This window comes from Lycorma delicatula, chromosome 6 (genome assembly GCF_047948215.1).
Source record: "Lycorma delicatula isolate Av1 chromosome 6, ASM4794821v1, whole genome shotgun sequence".
NCBI classification, from domain to species: domain Eukaryota; kingdom Metazoa; phylum Arthropoda; class Insecta; order Hemiptera; family Fulgoridae; genus Lycorma; species Lycorma delicatula.
This window is the reverse complement of record NC_134460.1, coordinates 119,313,442-119,338,550: the sequence shown is the minus strand read 5'-3', so window position 1 is coordinate 119,338,550 and position 25,109 is coordinate 119,313,442. Positions and strand designations below refer to the sequence as shown.

At 31.4% G+C, this 25,109-nt stretch overlaps 1 protein-coding gene across 1 annotated transcript in view; it reads right to left on the bottom strand.

The window, feature by feature from the left end:
* Su(z)12 (Polycomb protein Su(z)12) overlaps positions 1 to 25,109 on the bottom strand; it is a 118,333-nt gene that overhangs the window by 53,513 nt on the left and 39,711 nt on the right. The window contains exon 2 of the mRNA XM_075369520.1: positions 2,013 to 2,059. Within this exon, the coding sequence (XP_075225635.1) occupies positions 2,013 to 2,059 (47 nt within the window). The remainder of the gene's footprint in view (positions 1 to 2,012; positions 2,060 to 25,109) is intronic.

Below are 25,109 nucleotides of genomic sequence, written 5' to 3'. Positions count from 1 at the left end.
AATCACTGCAACTGGATTCTCCTAGCAGACATCTGCTCCTAATGAGCATCAGGTAGGTAGTTTCAGTTTCCTTATATCTGGTTAACTTAAGTTAATGGTTAAGTGATGGAAACGTCCACTGGAAATAAGTACACAGATGGGCATCTGATATTATAGGGAACTCAATACCCAGTATAAGAAATATATACTTTGTTCACAGAACATTTAGTGCAGTTGTTAACTGCACTGGGATACATTATAAAACAAAAATTACAGCTAGTACCACATAGAAGATGATGATGTTAACTTTTAACAACATATGCAGGTGATTATTAGCTGATCCTGCCATTTACCTATAATTTCCTTTATCTACACAATAAGTCATGTCACATTTCCATGCAATGATCATCTACTAAATCAAATGCATCCCAATAAATTCACTGAAATTGTTATACAATCACTAATGTAAATGAATATTTCTTCATCAGTAGTGTGTACTGATGAAGATGTAAACATGAAAATTTTGACAATATTTCTTTCATATTTCTTTTTAATGTTAAATATCAAAAACATTTGTTTGTTATATCTGCTACTTTCAACAAGCTGAAAAGCAAAATATGCAGAAATATTTTAGTCTTTTAGTTTTTCTGATAACTGTTACTTAATATCAGTGAAAAAACCATTATCAGTGACTATTGTCAAGTAGTTTGAGAAAAAAGTACCAACAGCTTTTGTATGAATCCATGCAGAAACCAAGACTTCTTCAGCTGGTTAAAACTACTGTAACTTCTGCATTGTTAAAGTCAGTAGCAGCATTTTCACCACTTTCTTGATTCTCCAAACTTATATATATATTTTTTTTAAATCCAAAGCTCTTTATGCAGCAAATTAAAAGTTTTGATTATCTTTACAGCAAGTTATTTATGTTCAATGTCAATGTACTTTATGTTAAGTACTAATATTCTTTTACAATTTTCATTGATTCATGATCTCACTGGACAAACTAACACACTGTGGTAATTTCTCTTCTAGACCAGTACATGTGAAGCCAACAAACATTCCCTAGTCTTTAATATAACAATATTTTTTTTAAATGACTGACGTAACCTTCAATTTGCTCTGCATAAATGCATTCACATTACCGCCATTGTATTGTTTCAGTTTCAATTATCTACCTTGAGAGTTATTCTTAAATGTAGTAACAAATTTTGTCACAATAAAACTAAATTCACTACTAACGATATACAAGGAACTTAATTAAACAAACAGAGATGTAAAAGAAACATGAACAATTCCAGTAAACACTCATAACATAAACTGTGTGAATATTCACTCAAATTTACAGACGCAAGGATTCTTACTAAAATCAAATCTATAACAATCCTCACTTTTACGCACAAATTTATTCAAGCAAAGCACCTTCTTACCACAGGAATATAACCCACCCATTTTTCATAAGTTTTACAAAATAGATTCTTCTTATGATTCATAATTCACATATTATTATGATTCATATATGTTTGTGTCTGTTAACAAATATATCATCCTTCAAATAGTTTCCTTTTATGTCTTCCTTTTTTTTATAACTTACTGTTCTTTTTTTTTCAATTGTAAGCAAAAAAAATATATAATTTTTTTCAATTCTTCAAAAACATTCTTGGAAAAATTGAAGTACCCTGGGGTCTGCGGACCACATGTTAAGGAACACTGAAATAACTTTTTAAAAGATTCAAAACAGATGAAAATAAAAACTAAAAAAAGAAAAAACCCATTAGAAAAAATTTACAATGTATAATACATGAAAACTACAATTCTCTTAGTATTGCAGAAGGGCAAAGTTCATTAATAATTTACAATAAAATTAAAAATGTAACAAAAGAAAAACTTTAAGCATTATCAACTCTATACTAGATTTTCAATTAATGTGTTCCAGTAAATTCACACAAATTAATAAACAATAACTGAAGCATATAAAAATAAAAATATCTACATACAATGAAAATAAATATCTTTTAACGTAAATGTTTACTCACTGATAACATATTCCGCGCTCTTAAAAATCGATATATTTGTGTAGGTTCTGCAACAGAAATGAAAAAAATAATCATTAATAACATAAATAATAAGATGTTATAATAAAATCATGAGAAAGACTGGAACTGACCGGTATGCCATGTTCCCTAAAATTAATAAACAAAAAACTGGTGGCAATTTATCTTCAGGCTGTTGAACTTCCTTATCATTTGTATAGCATATATTTTTTATGTGCAAAACCAATATTCTTGTTAACATCATCCATTGTCATTTATATGATAGACATAATTTGTTTGATATATATTTCACGAGTTGTTTCAACCACTCTAGTTGGGGCAAAAACAAAGCATACCACTAAAAAAAGATATCTTCTTACTGGAGTATTTTAAAATACATAATCATGTATTTTAAAATACATGAAATCATGAAAATATTTTGATTTTTGGGCGTTTTTAAAGATCGGAACTAACTTCAGAAGGACCCACACCACTATGAATTTTATTTAATGAATTTCATGAAATTCCTTATAAAAAAATCAGTGTAAATGGGACCTTACAGCTTGGGCAAACAATTGTAAAAAAATTAATTAAATAAAAACAATAAACAGAAGACAAAAACCAAACAATGAAACTAAGAAAAACAAAAATATATAAAAAAACCATCTATATGAAAATATCACTAATAAATATTAAAACTGAAAAATACAAGAGTATGTTAGAAAGTAAATCTTAGAAAAAAATTGCATGTCATTTGATGTTAAAAAATATTTTACCTACTGTTCCTAAAGTAGGGACAATTGTATTGATTTTATAATTACAAAATATGGCAGGTACCAATAGACTGTTTACATTTAATGAATTATGTAACAAATGCATAATGCAATATTGTCACAATTACAAATTTACACATGTTTTGAGCATATGCTTGAAATAATTTCTGTAAATTATTGCACGTGTTCAAATACAAGTACCACAATATAATTAAAATATAAACCCTATAAATAAAATCTAACCCAACTGATAAATGTAGACTAGTTCTGCCAGACATTACCCTGTGCAGAATTGTCACTGAATGAAAATGGCATTATAAAGCCTTCAGTATTACCAATTATATAAGCTCTTTCAGAATATAAAATATGCCAAACACATATGACCCCAATATTAAAGATAACAAGGAAATGGGGGTTTCCTACAAACTATTTTAATCCTGTATATTATCAATCGGTAATTTTCCTACAATCTGTAATAAAACCTTGTTAAAGGAAATAAAATTACTTAAACACTTAATCAGCAGATATTTAAAATTAGTAGTTTTTTCTTTTATTACATATATTAGAGGGCATAACAAATAATGAAATAAAACTTAAAAAATAAATTAAATTTAAAAAAGGCACCAAAAATAACAACTTTTTCAGTTCTTTAAAATTGTAACTTTTTAAAGTCAACATAAAAAAAAGAATAATTTCATGTGGTGTTTACAAAATTAAAGTTCATTTAATTTTACAATTTCTCTTTTTTTTACATTATTTAAATTACACACAGATCTATGAAAATTGCCGATGGTATGAGATATACATTTTCCAAAAAAAAAAAAAAAGAAAAAAAATCTTCATCTTAATAACAATAAGAAAAGAAACACAAACAAAACAAGCAAATAATGTTGCTATGAATTAAAAATGTAATGAATGCTGGAGTGAAAATTCTGGAATGCTGGAAACATGCATGAATTTTTAATCAACATTTTCAAATTAATTTTCTTGACTTTTCACATGAAAGTAATTTGAAAAAATTTAATGTAGATCATTATTCTACAATAATCAAATACCAAGTAACAATGATATAAAAGTAAAAAATAAAACGCAAAGAAATTACATAAAGATTTCAAAAAGATAAAGATTTCAGGAATGAAAAAAAATTTCTTTATCTTAAATATTGTTATTAATTTTCTTTAAGTTAAAACATGAAAATACTTTATTCAAAATGACATCAAGTTTGTACATATCACACTACAATAATTCAATACTACATAATTCAACAGCAAACAAATTAAAAACAACTTCTAAACATGTATGAAGTCAATGTAACTTTTCACACAAAATTATCTATATAAAATTAAAACTAATCATTGAAAATCAGTATGTTTGGTCAAAACGATTGAAAAATCCAAACTGTGGACCTCCTTTTTTAAAGTCGATAAAAATATCTCTTTACTGTAATAATCATTTAACGTAAGCAAATTAAAATACAATAAATAAATCTGAAAAGTAATATCACAATATCAGAGAGATATATTGAAAAAAATGATTAAATAAAAAAACTAAAAAATTGTCTGTCATTAAAGGCAGTAGTATACAATGTCAAAAAAATTATTTATTCAGGCATCAGAGTGACCCACAAAACATTCATTAAACATTGTTACATGCAAGTGTTTACTTTACTAGTACCATCTAACCGCAACTATTCCATACGGTTAATAGGTCACGGGCAGATCTATTGTTTTACATACAAAGAAAATTTACTTCCACATTTCAATACAATGATCTTATAAAGAATAAACACAAACATGCGTAACAAAATGGGAAAGGCTGAATGCATACATAAGTCCTAAGAAAGCCCACACTTTACAAACACAGGTTTTTACTACCAAAATATCATGTATCTACAAGAACATAAAATTGAAGTTTTTCAATATTTTAATCAGAAGAACTCTTCTCATAATACTATGCATTTCATACTCGTATATAACTGAACCAAATACCATTAATCTGAGTTATGTCTATTTATCCACATGTCCCTTAAGAAAGTAAGAATCAATTTTTATTAAACATAAAAAAAAATTGTTTATTAGCACTTACACTCAGAGTGTTGGTATTTATTCGGTGAAATAAAGAATCAAAGCCAATAAAAGTATCTGTCGCAGCTATGTGGAGAACATTATTTGTTTATCGCTTAAAATGGGGCTTCATTATTTTTCATAAAGATGTTTCGTGAATTGTGAACACTTTGGGAGAATTTTAATGCCATACTTATCCAGAAAAAAGATAAATAAAATAAGAGTATGATAAATATAAATAAAACAAATAATACATTAAAAAAATCTGAAAATCTTGCAAATAAAGATTCTTTCTACTGTACTGCATATAATTTATTTGTTTTTAGTATACTGTTTAACCGCTTGGAGTTTTAATCTATATATGAAGGCATTCAACTTAAAAGAGACATCCCCATCACTTAGTTCAGTTTATAAATAATAGTTTATTGGCAAACACTTACAAAATTTACACAAGGTGTTGAAAATTATGTTCATTCACTTCTATGCACTTGTCAACACGTTTGACCATGTTCCTGGCTACTCTTGTTAGCTGTACTCTGTCTTTCCTGGATAGCATTGGTAATGTTTGTCTTCAATTCCTGCAGATTGTGTGGATTGCTCCTATAATAATTTCTTTTAAGTAGCCCCACAGAAAGTCTGGACTAGTCAGATCAGGGGATCTTGGTGACCAAAATCTAGAACGATTCTTCCACTGAAAAAATCATGTACCAACATCTCCATAATAGAGCAAGCAGTCAGTTATCCTCTTGTAATAAGGCTATGAACTGTTATATAATTTCTTAACAGACAACAGCAACCAACTTTTTTTTTTTCAAAAAAACAAGGGTCTTATTATTCATTGCCTTGAAACTGCATACCATATACCTATTCTTTGTGGGTGCAGGGAAGATTCAAAGAAAATGTGCAGGTTTTTAGTATTCTACGTCCAGTAGTTCTGACTAATAACATACACCAAGGTGAAACCACGCTTCATCTGTAAAAAACCATTTGATAAAATGTCACTGTTGCAGCTAATGAAGTTCTTGAACCATTGACACTAGTGAATTCTTTTTGCATAATTAGCATTAGTTACCTCATGGAGAAAGTGCATTCAATGCGGATAACATTTCAGTTCTTCTAACTGCAGTGTGGGCTGAACCTAGTGAAATAATTTTTTCCCAGCTTAGTCTCCGCAAAGATTTATGAGATATTGTAACTACAGCTTTAATGTTCTGTATAAACTGTATTGTTAAAACTGACCTGTGTTGAGCACATTTCTAGTATAACAAAAAACCTGTTTCACAATTTTTTTTTAACTCCTGAATAACATTTTTCACAGGTGGTTTGCTTTTGAAATTTCTCCCTGAACCTGACACACAACATTTTACAACAGTTTACCGCATTTTAAGAATACAGGATTGCCCAACATTGTTCAAAACCAATGATCGACCACAAACTGGCAATATCCAAACGTGTAGGCAATAAACAATCATCCTCAGTCCAGATTCAGTTGTATCAACATGTTCATTATTTTACCCATCTCACACCAAAATATACATTTTAATAAAAATGTGCATTTACTGTAAACTACTGAGTGATGAGGCCTCTTTTAAGTTAAATGCCTACAGCATTACTGGTATATGTTATGAAATGTTGTGCTTGGTCAATAAAAATGGATTTTTTAAACATTTTATTTGGTTTTTATCGATACATCAATTTTCTCAGGGTTAGAGTCTCTACAAATTTTGTTTTAAGTTTCATTTGCTCCAATAAAAGTTAAATTTACACCAAATTCCTATATTCAGTACCAATTTTTTGGGTTTTACAATATTCTCTGAAATTACTGGAGGTATAGTTCTGGGACCCTTTTTTTACCTTTTTTTTATGTATGATTGTATATAAACTAATTGTGCTCAATAATTTGAATCTGCAGAACTTTAAACTAGTATTATTTGACTTTTAGGTAAGAAATTTGAGCAAAATCTTTTGCTAGCTAGCCATAACACAAAAACAAAGCTTTCCAAACCTATATTTACATGAATTTTTTTTATTATTTTTAATGAAAGGTATATCCCTCACAAAATATACCAGAAAGTTCTTAAAACAACCTTATGAAACTGTTTTAATAATTATTTTGAAGGGAGTTGAAGTGACACAAATAGTTAGTGCAAATTATCCTGAAGTTTGATGGTTTGGGTCTTGGCTGAACAAGTTATATTTTAATGCTAATAGCTTCTTACTACTGTTCAATAACTACTGCTGTTAGGTTCTAATTAACAACACATTCAGACCTGGCAATCTACAGATGGTAACAGGCTAAATGAACAAAGGATGCCAGCTCTCCATATCTCAAAAATCAATAAAGCTGCACAATATACTTGGACTCTCTAGAACACTATACGAATCAATCAACACTTTAAGCAGGGTATTCCAGATCCAAATTACCTCAGTTATCAATTTTTTTAAACCATGTTTCTCTCTCCCCCCTCTCACTCTATCTCTCTCTCATCCATCCATTCCCACTTCTTGTCATTTATATGACAGAACATGTGTGACTGTACATATGTACACTTGATCACACAACTTCTAACTATCTTTCTCTCTTCTGATAACCTTATATCCTTTCAAAGTTTTAACTTTTTCTGCAACATTTTGTACACATAAATTTTTTCTTTTTTTTAATATTATCTAAGGCTCAAAAAAATACAGGAGTTTTTTATACTTTAATTAATGATTATATACACTAGCTATTAAATAAAATCAGACTAAATAATTTTTGTAAATTACGACTTATTAAATAATTCAAACTTAAGTTCTAATGGTACATGACATGAGCATTTGTGGTTTTATATTAATATCTGTTTTTCAACCAAAACTAAACTGATGACCATCTCGAGTTGTGTATTATTCCACACAATACAAATTGCAATTTAAAAAAATAAAAATAAATAAACCTTGCAAGATGAACTAATCGCTCTTATTGGTATTACTGCATGTCGTGTAAAGGAACAACCATAAAACCAAATTACAGACTAATTTTTTTTAAATGTTTCATGAAATGCAAACACAACAAACTTCTGCAGCATGTGAAAAATCCCAAGGTAGACTGGGTTTAAAATTTAGAACCTCTAAATTAGAGATTCCACCACAGAGAAATGGCATCACTGTCTACCTATACAAGAGGGGTGTAGATGGAATGCATTTTGTGTCCTTTTAACTAAGTATGGTAGCAATAATTTTCATGAAATAAATGTCAACATGTGTCTCAATCGAGTGACAATGTTGTAAAGCATATTACGACCAACAGTTAATGACTTTTATGTTTGAACGCGCGCGCGCACTCTCTCTCTCTCTCTCTCACGCACACACACACAAAAAAAAAAAAAAAAAAAAAAAACAATCCATAATCAATAAATCCTCTGTCTTCTTCGTACAAAAAAGAAATACATAATTCAGTAGTAGGAAGTTCCTATAGGAATTCTAAGCTGAAGAATCCTAGTACCGGACAACAAATAGTTTTCTTCTTTCATAATAAAAAAAATTAACTTTTTCAACAGATGTACCAACATAAATTTATAAAGAAAAATTTCATTTGAATTTTTTTTAACTGAGCAGAATATTGGAAATTTCCTTTTTCTAACGCAGGTAAAAAAATATTCAAACTATATTGACAAATTTTGTCTAACTGTTTACCAAGCCTTGAAATCGCTACAGTTCAGAAGGTTATTTATTGTGGTACAGAAAACACAAGCATTTGTGTGTGTGTAGTGTAACTTAAGAGTGAAAATATAAGACAAATTTCATTTTATAAAGAAATTATGCTGGGATAACACACATGAAAAGAAACAAAAAAAAGTAGAAAAAATAAAATTCACCTGCAAAATAATTAAAATAATGTGGAGTACATAATATATTGTCTGTCATATTGTTTTTATTGTCATTTATATTTATACTGCCTGTGTACAAGGAATCCAGGATCATCTTTTTCATCTTGACCTGACCTCTGTGCAGTGTTCACAAAAAGAATTTAAAATTGCTCTTGTACAAAGTTTAGCTTCATGAAATTAGACTAAAGGATCCTGAGGTACTTTAACATTTTTGTGAATACAGTTTGATTATTATTTGAATTGGGTATTTTTTCCTAAAGAAAATAGACTTCATATCCCGACTGTTAATCGTACAATTTCGAAATTTAGAAGGATAAAAACCCGATCGGGTAGTTGGAATAAGACCCCAAAATTTCATGAATGGTGGACAAGGCACTAATGACGCTTTTTTTCAATGGAAAAGTCATAAATAAATATTATCCCTGCATTCAACAACCATTCCCCTTTTTCGAAATGAAAAATAAGATTATTTTCGCGTTCTTTAAAATTCCACTAAAACGGAGGGCCTTCAAGCTCTGGTGTACCGAATGAAAAAATCAGCAATAAATGGAATGGCAGAGAAGGATTATTCCGTTCAAATCCACATTTTACACCGATTAAGCTCTTTCTTGGGAGGACAGAAAACATTGTGCATTTATCAAAAAAACTGGTATAATGGAACACCTGCAAATTGCACGATTTTGTTGCAACAGTTACGCAGAGCATTACCGAGTGTACCTGGATTGAAATGAATACCAGTTTGATGTCTATCATCGACCTACCTTCATTAAGGTAATGCAATTATGGTTAATAAACTATTTCTAACTTTTTTTCTTTAAATTTTTTATCTTCTTACATCAATAAATCTAAGTATTAATAAAAACTTTGCTCTACAATTATGGAAATTTTTAATCTTTAAAATTAATTTTTTAATTACATCTTCGTCGCATTTTTAAACATTTGTGTGATATTGAAACGATGCCCTCGTGTTAATATTAAAATAAATTTAAATATAAACACAATATGAATTATTCATTAAAAAAGCCTCTAAACTCGAGTCTATAAATAACATTTTTCTAACTTCAGATCAATGACCGTGAATAAACTCCAACAAAGAGAAATAAATAAAAATACTTTTAAAAAACGAATAAAAATTCAAAATAGATCAATGAAACTCAATCATTTATATTTTTATTACAAAATGAGAAATGCTTTTATATAATTTTCGCTCGATCGACTCCAGGCATTCAATAACGCACCGATACTAACTTAAATATTCGCACGATCAATACGTTTTCTATCACAGGTATATAAAAAGACCTACATAATAAGAATATTTTAAGTAATCCATATTGAACATAAGCAAAGTAAAACGGAAATTTAACTTTACTTTTTACGTTCGTATAACTTCTGATTGCGCCAACCTTCTTTTACAACGCACCGTTGCCGAGTTTACAACTTTTATGAAACTACAAAAATTACATTTAAAAACCTTTAATATATTGATGCGCGCGCGCGCGATTCTATAATTGAATAATCTATACTCCACTTCAGTCAAGTCTAGAATGGAAGTAAAAATAATCCTTAAATATAAACATTATTAACGCGACAACGGAGATTTCTGAATCCGTTGTTTGTTTCCAGATTCACCACGAGCCCGCAGCGAAAGAAAGATAAAAAAACAAACTTGTAAATAAACGGGTAAAAAATATATTGTGCTGTACTAAATCTAATATGTGCCGTACTAAGGATTAGGCCGCGTTAAGTAATAATTCAGAATGTGCCGCGCTAATTTTTGGTAAGCTCAAGAACATATTTTATCAATAACCACGTGGAGCTTTTTGTTTATATCGCTTCCAAAACAAGTAGAGTGGATTTTTATCTAGATACGTTTCTCTTTTGCAAATAGCAACGAATACCGCAGATTTGGGACGACGTGAACGAATGTATTTTAACATTGGGAAATTGGAATTCGTAATTACATTACAAATCAATAGTTTTCTCAAGGGCCTGTCATCCAAATATAGTTCTTTCGTGTCCTGTAACGATTATTAATCGCGCGTTCACAAAATAAGCTTTCATAAAACCAATACGGAAAATACAAAGACTTGAATTCTACCAGCATATACGTAAAACTTTTAATATTTTCAAAACATCAGATTAGCACTTGATCATGTAACATAACCGCTCTATTTTTAACAGATTTAAAAAAAATAGAAACTTTTCTTAATTCTATGTGCATGCACGAATTTTTATTTTAATATATAATAAAGTTTTTTTTTCTTTTGGTAAAAAATCGATTTCACAAAATGTGTGTGTCTGTGTGTGTGTGTATGTATATATATATATATATATATGTATGTGTGTATATATATATATATATATATGTGTGTGTGTGTGTATATATATATATATATATATATATATATATATGTGTGTGTGCGTGTGTGTGTGTGTGTGTGTGTGTGTGTGTGTGTGTGTGTGTGTGTGTGTAATATATATATATATATACATCCCAAAAGCCTGGACCTATCTTAAACTCGGTAGCAGGATCTTTACATCCTTTCTCAACATTCTTTTCTTTATTTTCATTAATATGCAGGTTACTCGCCGTTGTGATTTCTTGAAAATCTTTTTTTGTCTATCTGTATTTCAAAGTAAAATATTACTCTCAAAAACTAACTACAATTCTTTAAATTTTGACTTTTTGAAGTTAGCACCGAATTATGAATTAGTAAGTAATAATTTTAAACGTAGTAAAATCTGGCGGGTGACTGGTGTGTAAGTCGTAAAAAAAAAAAAATTGCGGTAAAAAACTGAGTTGCACTAAACTATTAAATCAATAATTTCTGTGAAAATGTATAACACAACACATCCGTAGAGTTTTCAGAATATTTTCGGTAAAGAAAAAAGGTCTAAAAAAAGACTACCATAAAAATTTGATATTAAATATGTTGATGTCAATTTTTAATCTTCCAACAGCTAAAGATTCTTTCTTCATGAAATCAAACCCGTTGTTTAGAATTTCGCGCGCCTGTCTTCGAAGTTTTTTACCTTTCACAACACTTAAATTCAGCCATAAATATTCGCACGTGAACAAAGTTACTTTAAAATGTTTGAACCGTAAACCACGATAAAAACCTTTTACAAAATATCTTATCGTACATTAACTGATTACGTAACAAAATACACAACACACAACAAAAAACCCGTTCCGAGAGGCATAACCACAGAACTGAACTTTATGTACGTGGAAAAGCAAAAGAGAAACAAACATAAAATAAAAATAATTGTTCTGTATTTGAAACATGATGTCACTTTCTTAATACTGTAAACATCAAAAACAAACTGCTTCAAATTCATAGAAAAACATAAAGACATGACTAATCATGGTGTGCCAATGTTTCAGAGAACAATAGTATAGCAGTGATGTGCGAGCTGAACATCCAAGCTCGCCGTATGACCGCCACTGCACAATTGGCCGGGAAGTCACCGCACACTAACGTTAACGAAAAATATGAGTTAAGATATGTGTTTAGAACATACATATTTTCGCTGGGTCGGTAGGTAAAAGTTTTATACAACGTCACACACTCTTAGTAAAAGAAAGTTGTGCTAAAATGGCTGACTCTAATTACAGCGTCGCGGAACGGTTGACAGGTGTCATATGGTTTATGAACGACAACATAAAAATCAAACAATGAACCTAATTAGTGATATGTTTTGGCAACTCTTTAATAAGCCGCCGCCACCACGAAAAGCAACAGTGTTGGCTGGGGAAAAACGTGCGTTTGAATTAGACATAGTTAAAGATAGGCCGCGGAGTGATCGAAAATTAACGCGGTTAGAAACGTGTGCTAGTGTTGCAGTTTCCACTGAACAATCCCCATCAATTCGTAAACGGTCAGCTGAACTTCGTATACCGCGAACGACAATGCAAGACCATATGAAAAGGACGTGAAAGTTCGGCCACTTCGTCCGATGTTTATGAATGAACTGTCAGATGCAGACATGGAACGACGCGATTTATTCATCCTGCGGGTTTTAGTAGAAAAATTCCCCGCTTGCATGCATCCGTACATTTTAGTGACGAATGTGCAATCTATCGCAGTTCGCATGCCAGAAATATGTTATTTTGGACGAAAGAAAATCCTTGTTACGCGACAGAGTCGGAAAGAAATCCACCACACGTCATGATACGGGCTGGAATGACGACAGCTCGTCATTTGTTTGGTCCTTATTTTTTTAACGGGCCAGTGAATGCACAAACTTAATTAGAGACGTTGGAGGCACGGTTAAACTGTGGAGGCACAACTTCAAGAGAAGGATCTCATGAAACAAGTATGGTTGCACCATATTTGAAAGGATGGAGCACCTGCCACATTTTGCTCTATCAGTCCGCGCGTTTCTGAATGAAAAATTTCCAGGATGTCGGACTGGCCGCAGTATTCCAGCGTCACCAGTTCCGTCATCATGGCCACTACGAAGTCCTTATCTCACTGCACCGACAAATTCATTATGGGGAATTATCAAGGCACACGTACCTACATGGCGACGTATAGAATTGTGCGTGCAACATTAGGGCGAACATAGAGACCCACTGGACCGTTAAAATTAATACTACGTGTAAAGTGAGTAAATAAAACAATTCATTATTATATCGCATTTTTTCATTTACAACTCATTACTAATTTTTAGTTCTAACTTTCGGAGAGGGGGAGGTACGATGATTTCTCGGCCGCTCTATACATCACGAGTCTCTATAATTTTATTTCTATATCAAATTGTTATAGCCGAATTCTTGTTGCGCTGACGATTAAAACGATACTAAATATCGCTTAACTCCATCAGATCCTAGAATGCGATTCTTTTGAAAAAAACTCATGCCATTTTAAAAATCGTTAAATCAACTTATACTCAGCAGTGATAAAAGTAAGGTTGGTTGGACAATGTGTGTTGGAATTATCACCCTTTTGTTTCTTCGTCGGTTATTTTTTTTTTTTTTATAAACAGTGTTCCTAATATCCTGAAGTCATCTTTTTACCTATTTCCATGAAATAAAATAAAAATGGAAAGGACACGCAAGTTTTATTTTATAAATTTTACGCAGAAAAAATCAAAGATTCTAATCGTAAAAAAGTTAACAGTTTTCTACGGTTCTTTTTACGGGACGTTAACATAAAAGTACTCGCCAAGTTGTACAACGCTTAGTATAATGAATTGCTTTTAATTTGGCACGATTCATTTTTAAAAAAGTTTGAACTTTACAAAATTGAAGATTGTGCTACAATTTTTTTTTAATTTGCCGTTTTCATTTATACCATATTCCATATCGCTCTGTCATATCGATCTGGATAGTACGCTCCTCTCATGAAGACGCTGGATCCAAGAAATTCTGTAAATTTTTGTAACAAAATCATTTTTAATTTATATAAGACTTCTTACTTCCGAGTTTAATCAAGCCACTTAATTTCCAACATTCTTCTAAATAGCTAACTTAAATATACTTCTCTTTCTTTTCTTTTCGAGCTTTCTTGTTTCGATACAGCAAAATTTTATATTCATATATGAGCATTATAAAGGATCTCCTTCCTTTCTGCATTTAGTATTAACAGATTTTTTCAAGATAAAGCTATTTTACCCAAAAATTACGGCATTTATTTCATATTGCGATCTGTAGTACATACCAACGAACTATACAATTACGAACAGGATGCGATTAAAAGAAAGAAGCAAGGAAACGAAATACGTGATATAAAAATTACCAATCATTTTCTAATATATCATTAATAACAAATATGTACATCGATTATTAATTTGACCGACTACAATCGTGTATTTAAAATTTAATAACGCAATAAGGAAAAAATCTGGACTTTGCAGAGTCCAGAAACGAACTTATTCTTACATCCATAAGCTAAAAAAAAAAAATAATAATAATAGAAGATAATGGATTTCAGTACACTTTAGTAAATATTATTCTCATTAAGATAATTATCATAATGGGTGCACAGTATTTATACTTATCAACCAAAATAAAGTAAATATACTCATAAATTAAAATACGGATATCTATTTTATAATTATAACATTAAAATTTTTAAATTAACGGAAATAGTCCAAACAAATAAACTAGCCCTCACCTGGAAAAAAATTCAAATATTTGTTTTTAACGTATTAATATTATAATTTTTAGACGTACATTCCAGAAAGAGATCAACTTTTATGAAGCATTTATGTAAATACCGAATAATAATAATTTCATTTCATATATGACTGAGATTTAAAATTAAAAAATAAAAATGTCAGAAGTCCTTTAAAGGTTCTTTATCAAACCAGCTTATTATTTAGTTTCCAATCATATCATAACTGAAATGATTTTTATAGGTTGCATTACAAAAAAAAAAACACAGCAATAAAAAAAATTTGATTAAGTCGTATCGTACATCTGTCGATGAGTTTTATGTTAAATATTCGCTTCGTAAGGATTAAAAAAAAAGTGGAGTTATTTTACTTCCCAATTCTTTTTCTTTCAGAAATTAATTTTAATAAATTTCTGTTTAAAAAATGAACGAAAACTAAAAAAGTTAACTTTTTTGAACGCTTTTAACATACCTCAAATTTACGCCCATATGAAACATGCAAAAAATTGCAAAAATATGCCACATTACCAACGCACTGCCTATTAATAAATCTTTTTACATTGTACTCGCCCAATTTTGGTGTTTTTCGATCAATGAACTTTTCTATTCAAGAATAGTTATTTTTAAGAATAGTTTCATTCAAGAACAGTTATTTTTAAAACTTGGAAAATCCGATGCGTTCGAAATAATAGGCCTAGTGATAAAATGTGTATAAAATTGAAAACAAACTTTAAGTAGCGGTCGACTAATATTCGTATAAAAAAAGCGATTAAAAATTCCCTCCCGATAAGAATAGTTTATGTAAGAAAGAGTACGTTTGGTCACAACATACTATCTTATAAGTAACAGTCCGTAACAGCAACTATATATAGTTGTCCATGTATGATTTCTCTAAAATACTATTTCTTCTCTACAACCATTACAGAACTGTTCCCTTTAACCTGATTATGAAAATTAATTTTCGGTGTGCATATGACTACAGGGCAAGGGGTTATATCTTAAACCGATTAATATCGGCTTAAGATTACATGGAAAAGAGAGATGTTTCAAGAGAAAGACGACTACAATATGACCGATGGACTAAATGTGGTAGTAGTTGGGGGTGTACAAGGTGTAACAAAAAGTGTCAAAAATTATTTTTTATTGCGGTAACAAGTTGTAGAGTAGGAGAAGGACCGCTGTGGAATGTGACCTTAACTGGATCGGTTGGGATTTAGTTTAACAGCTTTTGGAGTTCAAGCTGTGAATGTTTCACAAATTAAAGAGTGGTAGGTAGTTTCCAAGATGCCGAACGTCTGTCAAAAGTAACGAACGCTCTGGCAGACCAACCACAACCTACCGGGTTGGTCTAGTGGTGAACTTGTCATTGCATATCAGCTGATTTCGAAGCCAACAGTTCTAAGGTTCAAATCCTAGTAAAGGCAGTTACTTTACACAGATTTGAATACTAGATCTTGAATACGAGTGTCCTTTATTTGTTGGGTCTCAATTAACCACACGTCTCAGGAATGGTCGACCTGAGACTTCAAGACTACACTTCGTTTAGATTCATACCTATCATCATCATTCATCATCTTAAGTAATACCTTACGGTGGTCCGGAGACTAAATAGAAAAAGGGAGAGAAAGAACTTCCACCAGACAAATATCCCGAAAAAATTGAGCAAGTTCGACAAAGGGTATCGTCGAATAACAATTAGAGAAGTTGAAAATGAAATAGGAATTTCATTTGGCTAAGCGCAATCATTTAACGGAAGAGCTCGGGATGTGGCGCGTAACAGTTAAATTTGTCCCAAAATGTCTCATTAATGAACAAAAAGAAAACTTACTGTAAGTTGCGTAAACATGCTGGAATGTGCTAATGGTGATCCTAATTATAGGGGAAAAAAGTAATCGTAAAACGTAGGTATGAAATACCCATGTTACATGAAATATACCTATGACCCCGAGACAAAGGCGCATTCATACCACTGGAAAATTTCAAGTTCTCCGCGGCAAAAGAAGTCCGGCAATTACGAAGCGATGTGAAGGTCATACCGACAATTTTTTTTTACCAAAGCACGATTCATCACGGATATGTTCCTCATTTTATTGATAAAACTGTCAGTACAGAATACGCTATCAATAAATGTTCTTCGTTCGCTAAGAAATGCTTTTCGACGCAAGAGACCATCGCTTTGGGAAAATGGCGACTGAAAAATGCATCACAACTTTCCACACCGTGCATTATGCACACACACACACACACACACACATTCATTCTCTCTCTCTCTCTCTACACACACTTATGCAGAGATTTTTGGCAAGCACAGGATCGAACGACTTTCAGCAAACACCTTACTCACCAGACATTGTTCCCTCCAATTTCTGGCTCTTTCCTAAGATTAAAATTCCGCTTAAAGGAAAGAAAGAGACTTGAAAACAGAGAAGAGATCAAAAGAAGTACAAGACTTATAGTGCTCACTAAGAATGACTTTGAAAAATCCTTCCGGCAATGGAAACATCGCTGGGATAAGTGTGTTACATGAGAAGAAGCCTAGTTTGAAGAGGACAAGTCATTGAATTAAACAGGTTAAATATTTTTATAGTACAGTACTATATATTGCTCTACTAATTTATTTACAATAATTGTATGCCGTAGTAGTAATGTAATAATTTTACGAATAAAGTTGTATTAAAAATTAAAAAAAGAAAAAATGAACACCAACATGGAAAATTAAACGACCCAAAATGCGAATTATACTTTTAATATTATTATACTTTTAATTAAAATTACAAATACTTATTACTTTATTTGTGTTGTGAAACTGATTTACGATCAGTATAACTACAACCGTGTCGACATCATCAACTGTGACAGTTTCACGATTTCTGTTCTTTCTAGATGTATTGAAAAAAGTGGTTATCAACGAATGGTTTAGAGTCATTTCTTTTCTAATTTTATATGTTCTTACTTTTTGAACTAGTGATCGGGATAAAATACACGCAGTAGTTATTCTTTCTTCACACTTCAGAATCAAAATAACATACTGATACTCTTTTCCCAATTTTCCAAATATACCTATTCTTTTTTTTTTTTTCATGAAATCGTGCCCATTATTGATTATCTCGAGCTCGCTGAAATTTTTTCACCGTGGATTTAAGTTCATTTGTGAATTTCGTTTAGCATGAAATAAAAATACATCCACTGTACAACTTATCCTATAAACGATACACATCACAAATTCAGAAAAGCAAAAGGCTTTATAACAAATTTTAAGATAATTTTTTTTAATTTTGAACACGATGCTTACTATCGATGTATGGCTACTGTTCTGAACATTTCTAAACATTTGTTATGACTAATTGTTTCAGTAGACAGGAAACTGTTACAGATTGAGTTACAACCTGCTTATATATCGGTTTAAAATATCTTAAATTAATCTATCTTGTATAAATTTGTTATTTTTAAATACTGGGTAATAAATCTTCAAAACAACAAATAATTTATTAATAGATAGTTTACAAAAAAATTAAAATTCTTGATACAAGAGTTAATAGTTTAGTGTGTAAAATTATAAAGGTAATACTAGTAGTATTTTGACTAACATTACATTTAACATCTGTTCGCGGCAACAAATTCTGCAAAAAGCTGAAAACATAGAGTGGATTCTGTTATATGAACACTGGTTCCAGGAAATATTTTTTGATATGCAGTGCAACACCTACCAGGCAGCAAGCATCAGATTATTATTATAATTATATATAATAATTACACAAATTATTATTAAATATTCCGTGGCGAAATCTATAAGAAAATCAGTTTTTTAAATACCTTTTTTAAATTTTTCATAAAAAGTCTACATCAAAAAACGAATATTCTTCAGTCGTGAAAGTTGGTATTCAGTCATTCCTTTGAAAATAAAATTACATGTATTTCACAATTTTTCAAAAATCTAATTCGGGGGAGATGAGGCGAACAAAAAGTTTGTATGACAATTTTAAATCTTAACAATATGTTAAGACTGAATTTTAAGACCAAAAACTAATGAACGTATACAACTTACTTTTACATGCAAAATAAAAACACTGAGCAAGTTAACAAACTAAAACCTCCATCGGTTTTACGTAATTACTAGCTCGGTGTTTTTCTATTTAGTAACGATATCTACACAATTCCACGGTACGATTCAGTCGTAAGTGTTTACACACGTGCACGAAAAAATTACATTAGATACGTTATATGTTATGCCATATATTGACGAATTAAAAAATACAAAATCATACGATGAAAAAAATCTGTAGTAAATTTAATATTAAATATATAATTAAAACGTTTTTATTTTAGTTTATTTAAAGCGATTATAATACCAAATTATTCGATTAATATATTAAATGTATTTTTTCTATATATTACAGAAATTATTATTATTCATGATTATATTTGACAAATTCACGTTAAAAATAATTAAACGCATGCAACTAATGCGTACGAGATATGACGGCAGTTTTCGAAAGCTCAGGAAGTTAAAATCAGCGAGAGCATCACCGGAACAGGCACAACACAAGCGAATGTGGATACATCGTTGCAGCAATCAAAATTAAAATTGAAAAACAGTGAAATAGAAATTAAATAATAGTGTCTGCGTCGGTTTCTCAGAAGTTATTTTTGTTTATTACTGTATTAGCAGGCAGTTGGACTTAGCATCGATTGATTCTTTTGTCTGGTTCGCCAAGCCTATCAAGTCCCAAGTGGCGGGATTTGACATACAGAAAGGAAGGTAACTTCCCCACGGGCAGTTTTACGTAGCCTTTTTTTTCCTGTTTAGCCTCCGGGAATTACCATTAAGGTATTACTTCAGAGGATGAGTGAGGAAGATATGTATGAGTGTAAATGAAGTGTAGTCTTGGGCAATCTCAGTTCGACCATTCCTGAGATGTGTGGTTAATTGAAACACAACCATCAAAGAACACCGGTATCCACAATCTAGTATTCAAATCCATATAAAAGTAACTGCCTTTACTAGGACTTGAACTCTGAAACTCTCGACTTCCAAATCAGCTGATTTGGGAAGACGCGTTTACCACTAGACCAACCCGGTGGGTTAGTTTTACGTAGCCTGTTCCAGAATAAGCTCACCTTAACTTTCTGGTCGAGATAGTTAATTAAAGAACTCTAATGCAGTTTAAAAGGAATTGCTCAAAAAGATTGTTTGTAGCGTTACCTAAAAGAAAATATTGTTCGCGAACGCTAAACACTGCCGGTCAACAAAGTCTACAGAGTACGAAAGTTCTCAGGAAGAAGCCGACCGCTAGAAACAATTAGACAAGACCGAAATCCTCTAGCCTCAGTAAACAAGTACCCACTAAAAATATCAAACTTTAGAATACGGTAGAATTATAACAAAATTCTAATGTTTCTTTCAAAAACTTATTCTTGGTACAAGTCCAAAATCCACGAAAGCGAAGCTCCGGGCAAAAGCTAGTAATTGCAGTTAAACGTTAAGAAAAATCCTACTTTTCTTTATGTTTCCATCATTTTCTGAAGACAAATTTCTAAAACTGATCTAAATACAGGTTAAGACCCGTAACCGTAAATGGTTTTATGCGACCGGTCACAAATTAATAACGAAAAAGGCAGCCATTTTAAAGAACAACAACCAATCCATGCCAAGATTTATTAAAGAAAGTGAAGAATATACCCGGTTTTCCTTTTCCTTGTTAACAGAGCTGTATATACGGTTTCACACCTACATCCCAGCCCACCGACGAATGTAGATGATATCCAGTCCTTAAAGTGATACTATTCACTCTTACTACAGGAACTGGTTTTACAATGAACATCGTCATTCTCAGAGAATATAACTTTGACCGACACCTCTTCTACCTCAGGTACTTTACATTAGTTAGTTATAAAAGGAGGGAAACGGGAAACAATACGAGTAAATTATTGAAATTATTGACATACTCGCCCAATCGAAATCACACTTTATACACAAAAAATACGTTACGGCTCATTCATAATCGGATAAGACTGTTACAATTATGAAATGGCCTTTACATAGCTTATCATAATCAAACAAGACCGTAACGCATAAATTCACGAAACGACAGTTAAAAAATCCAATATGTTTAAAATTTAAATTCTTTTAATAAGTTAAATACATAATTAACAAAATAACACCACCTCAACGATTCAGGAAACGAGGAGAAAAGTCCTAAGGTACTACATTCGCCAAAAAATTATACGCAATTAAACTAAAACATTACTATAATTATAAATAAAATAACCGTAGTTACCATTAACTGTAAAGGAAATAGCTTTGTTTAAAATTTTTGTTTTATTTATTACTTATTTCCTGGAAAAGATTTACATACACACACGCCATCGTCGTCAACTAACAGTTCTATTACGAATAATTCCTCCCTCGCATAAGAATTTCCATAATATATACTCGTAAAACCGACTTAAAAAAAGAAGTTTTCAATAAATCATTTAATGTTACTTGCTGACCGAACAGAACGACATTGCAAACTTATTATAGACTAAACTGTCTGTGCACAACGGCGTATAGCTGTGCGCATAGGCTGACGGCTGGCTTACCGCACTATTCACTATCCTGAAAACATCTTACACTAACTTAATTGCTGATTTTTTTTTTTTTTTTAATTTAAACAACAAAACTGCTGTTTTTCCAATTTATTAATGTAATTATTACTATTATTATTACAATTACTAACAGAAGTAGCTTGTTACCGTTACTTTAATCTAATTAAATAATGTATATATATATATATATATATATATATATATATTAGCACAGCGGTCACAATATTGAAAAGGAAATCGTTTCTATCGGCACGAAAGCGCTGTATAAGTTCTTCGCAACATTCGACACGACGCTGCTTGTTTTCGTCCGTTAATTTACGCGGTACCCATCGTGCACATTTTTTACGGTAACCAATTTGCTCGATAATACGGCCTACTCGTTCTTTACATATGCCTAACTGAATAGCGATGCGTTGCTGAGTGATTTGCCGGTCATTTTGAAGCAAATCGTCCACCTCCTTTCGATATGTATCATCAATCATAGAAACTGGTCGTCCGCTGCAAGGTGTCCTCAATTGTAGCTTTACCAGCTTCACATTCGCGAAATTTCAATGCCCACCTATTCACAGTACTCCTGTCAACGGTTTCACTATCGTAAACCGCTTTCAAATGATGAAAAATATTCGTAGGATTTACATTTACTGCTGTTAAAAATTCGATCACTGTGCGCTGTTTCCTAGTGTAGTTTCCTAAACTACACTGCGCAGCTGAAAGCAATGGAAAACTACAGCTGCTTTTTTTCCAAGAAAACGTAGCTCTCTGCATTTTCATATAGCAATGATGGAGGCGCCTTCCTTGGTAAAATATTCCAGAGGTAAACTAGTCCCCCATTCGGATCTAGGCGCCTTCCTTGGTAAAATATTCCAGAGGTAAACTAGTCCCCCATTCGGATCTAGGCGCCTTCCTTGGTAAAATAGTCCAGAGGTAAACTAGTCCCCCATTCGGATCTCCAGCTGTGGGACGAGTACAGCTACCGCTTAATGTGTGCTGTGCAGCCGGATGTGGCCTCAGTGAACATTTATGAATTCTGTCTATAAAGTTTATTGCGAGTATAATCAGATGTAATTTACTTCACATTTGTCATTAGTTCTTCATTTGGAATACAGAGTTATGAAATTAAATCTATCATTTTGAATTACTCTTGTAATGCCCTGCACAGAAACTGTCCCTCTCGTGCAAGCAAGATTTTATTTTCATCGTACGCACTTTACAAATAAAACTCAACTGCATCCAACTTTCTCGCTGGAAGAAAAAATATGGCTTACGAGCTTACATAGACGCGGTTTTGTTAAACCCAGTAAAAAATAACAAATATTTTCTAAAAATATATTTTTTCGTGTAATCGATATTATTCAAGCAAAACTATCTTGTTAGCGATACAGATTATAACAGTATAATAAGAATCATCGATCAGAATCTCAGGAATATCTCATGATATTCAAACGTGAATGTACAGAATTATTTAATATTATACACGCCAACGTAAAAGAGCACTGCCCGTTCTACAAAGACATTAACCCCATTACGAAATTCATCTGGGGGTGTTGTTCCCAGCCCCGCCTATCAAAATTATTGCAAGATGTCCTTTTGAAGGGAAATGTTTATTTCTAAATAAAGATTAAAATGTAAAATAAAATTCTACATTACCGATTTAAAAGTTTCCAAATAATAAAAAATTATAATTTTTTTATTATTAAATTTCATATAAATCTAAGCTATTGTGTTTTGTCTTTTACTTCACTGACAGTCATCGTTAAAAGAAACACACAAATTACGAAATGTTATCAGTTTTGTTTAACCTTGACATTCTATGAAAAACAAAAGCTTTTTTAACCTCCGCGTTCACCGTTAGGCATGCTTCAGGGGATGAGATGAATGATTTGTAGCGTGTGTGAAAATGCCATGCCTGACCGAGATTCGAACCCGGGACCTCCGGATGAAAGGCCGAGACGCTACCACTCCCGCCACGGAGACCGGCTGATCGATAAACTTAACAAATAAAAACATCACCTTTTGAAAATATATTAATTGCCCGATAAAAACACATCTTTACCTTTTATCGACGCATTTATGATTTTTTTTTTTTTTTAATAAATCTGTTAAAGGTGAAACAGTCAGGCCCAATATTAAAAGATAATATCAAAATTCCAAAAAGTAATTAAGAGATTTATAAAAAAAAGTGAAAACTCTCAAATATCCAGAAAAAGAAGACTGCGTTTCTTTGGCCACATCTTTATAACGAGTAAAAAGAGAAACACTGACAAAATTAATACATTTATGCCGGAAGAAAAAAAAACAAAAATAATCGGATTGAATTAGTTAAGAAACATCTACAAGAGGTCGAAGTTAAAGAAAAAGATATTTTAAGCAAGGATCTCTTTAGAAATTTAATTTATAATGCGAGTTTAAGGAACAGAAAAGGAAGGCGTTTGTGGAAAAAACTGTATCGTAAGAAAGAAGAAAGAAAATGAGTCGAGTTATTAGTCCAAACCTGAAAAAAATGCTGCATCAAATTATCTTAATGAGGTTCGTAGATGAACTAAACTTCTCAATAAAAAAAATCCCATTTCGGTCAGTTATTGTTATACAGTAAGAAAAGAACAGCAAAATTAAACCTTGTTTTATAAGTATATAAAATGAAAGTTAATTTAAATAATTATTGAAATAAAATACCAAACGGAAATAATAAAAATCATTCTCTTAAAATGAAAATCTCAAAATAATAATGTTCGTATGAACGTATTTTTGCATTCCAGAGTTGAAAGGAGTTTCGATTTCTCCATCTACCTTTAGAAAATTCCGATAATACTACCCTCTTCGTTTGGCACGCTGTTGCCATGTTGATCAATTTTAAAACTTTAATGAAGAAATGGGGCAAGCTCTCTTCTGCCTTCCCTATAAGCATAGAAAATCATATTCCTGATCGTTTTATAAGGAAAAATTGTAAATGAAATGCAGATAACCGTCAAATTGATTTTTAAAAATCAATACTATAACTGTTGCAGAGAAACTACTTCTTTTAGTTTTATACATTTTTAGCTACACATTTTTAGCTTTTTTCGTTCTATTGGGCACAATTTTTAATCGATTTTGATTTGGTAGAATGATGTAAACCTAGTAGAAATTGAAGTCTATTGATTTTCAAGCGAATCGGTTCACAGAAATCAGAGCTAGAGGGAAAAATCTAGGTTTTTGGATAAGTTTCAAGTTAACTAAGACCTGAAATTCGACCTTCTTCACTTACTGCGACAGTTTTTTTTAATTATATGGAATTATTTTTATACCTCGTGTAATTTCACTATACTGACGAGGATTATCGAAAGAAACGATTTCTTTAAATTCCGACAAATTTTTCCGGTATGCTTACACGTTACTTGTGAACTGCTGTCAACCATGTATCTCTGGAACATGGACTTCAAGTTTAATAGCACCATTTTTGAAAATTTTTAACTTTAAATATTAATCATTTCAGCTTATCATAACAGTACCGATAATTATTTCAGAATAACATTAATTTAATAAATACTGAAAATTAAGTTTTATTTTAAAAGATCACAATTTTGGGTGTGTACAATAAAAATGGTAACGTACAGTGCATCAAAAAATTCGCCGATTTCAAAAGGCTATAACTTCACAATCTTTCACCGCTAAAAAACGAATCATGTAGCATACAAACAGGGAATGATTC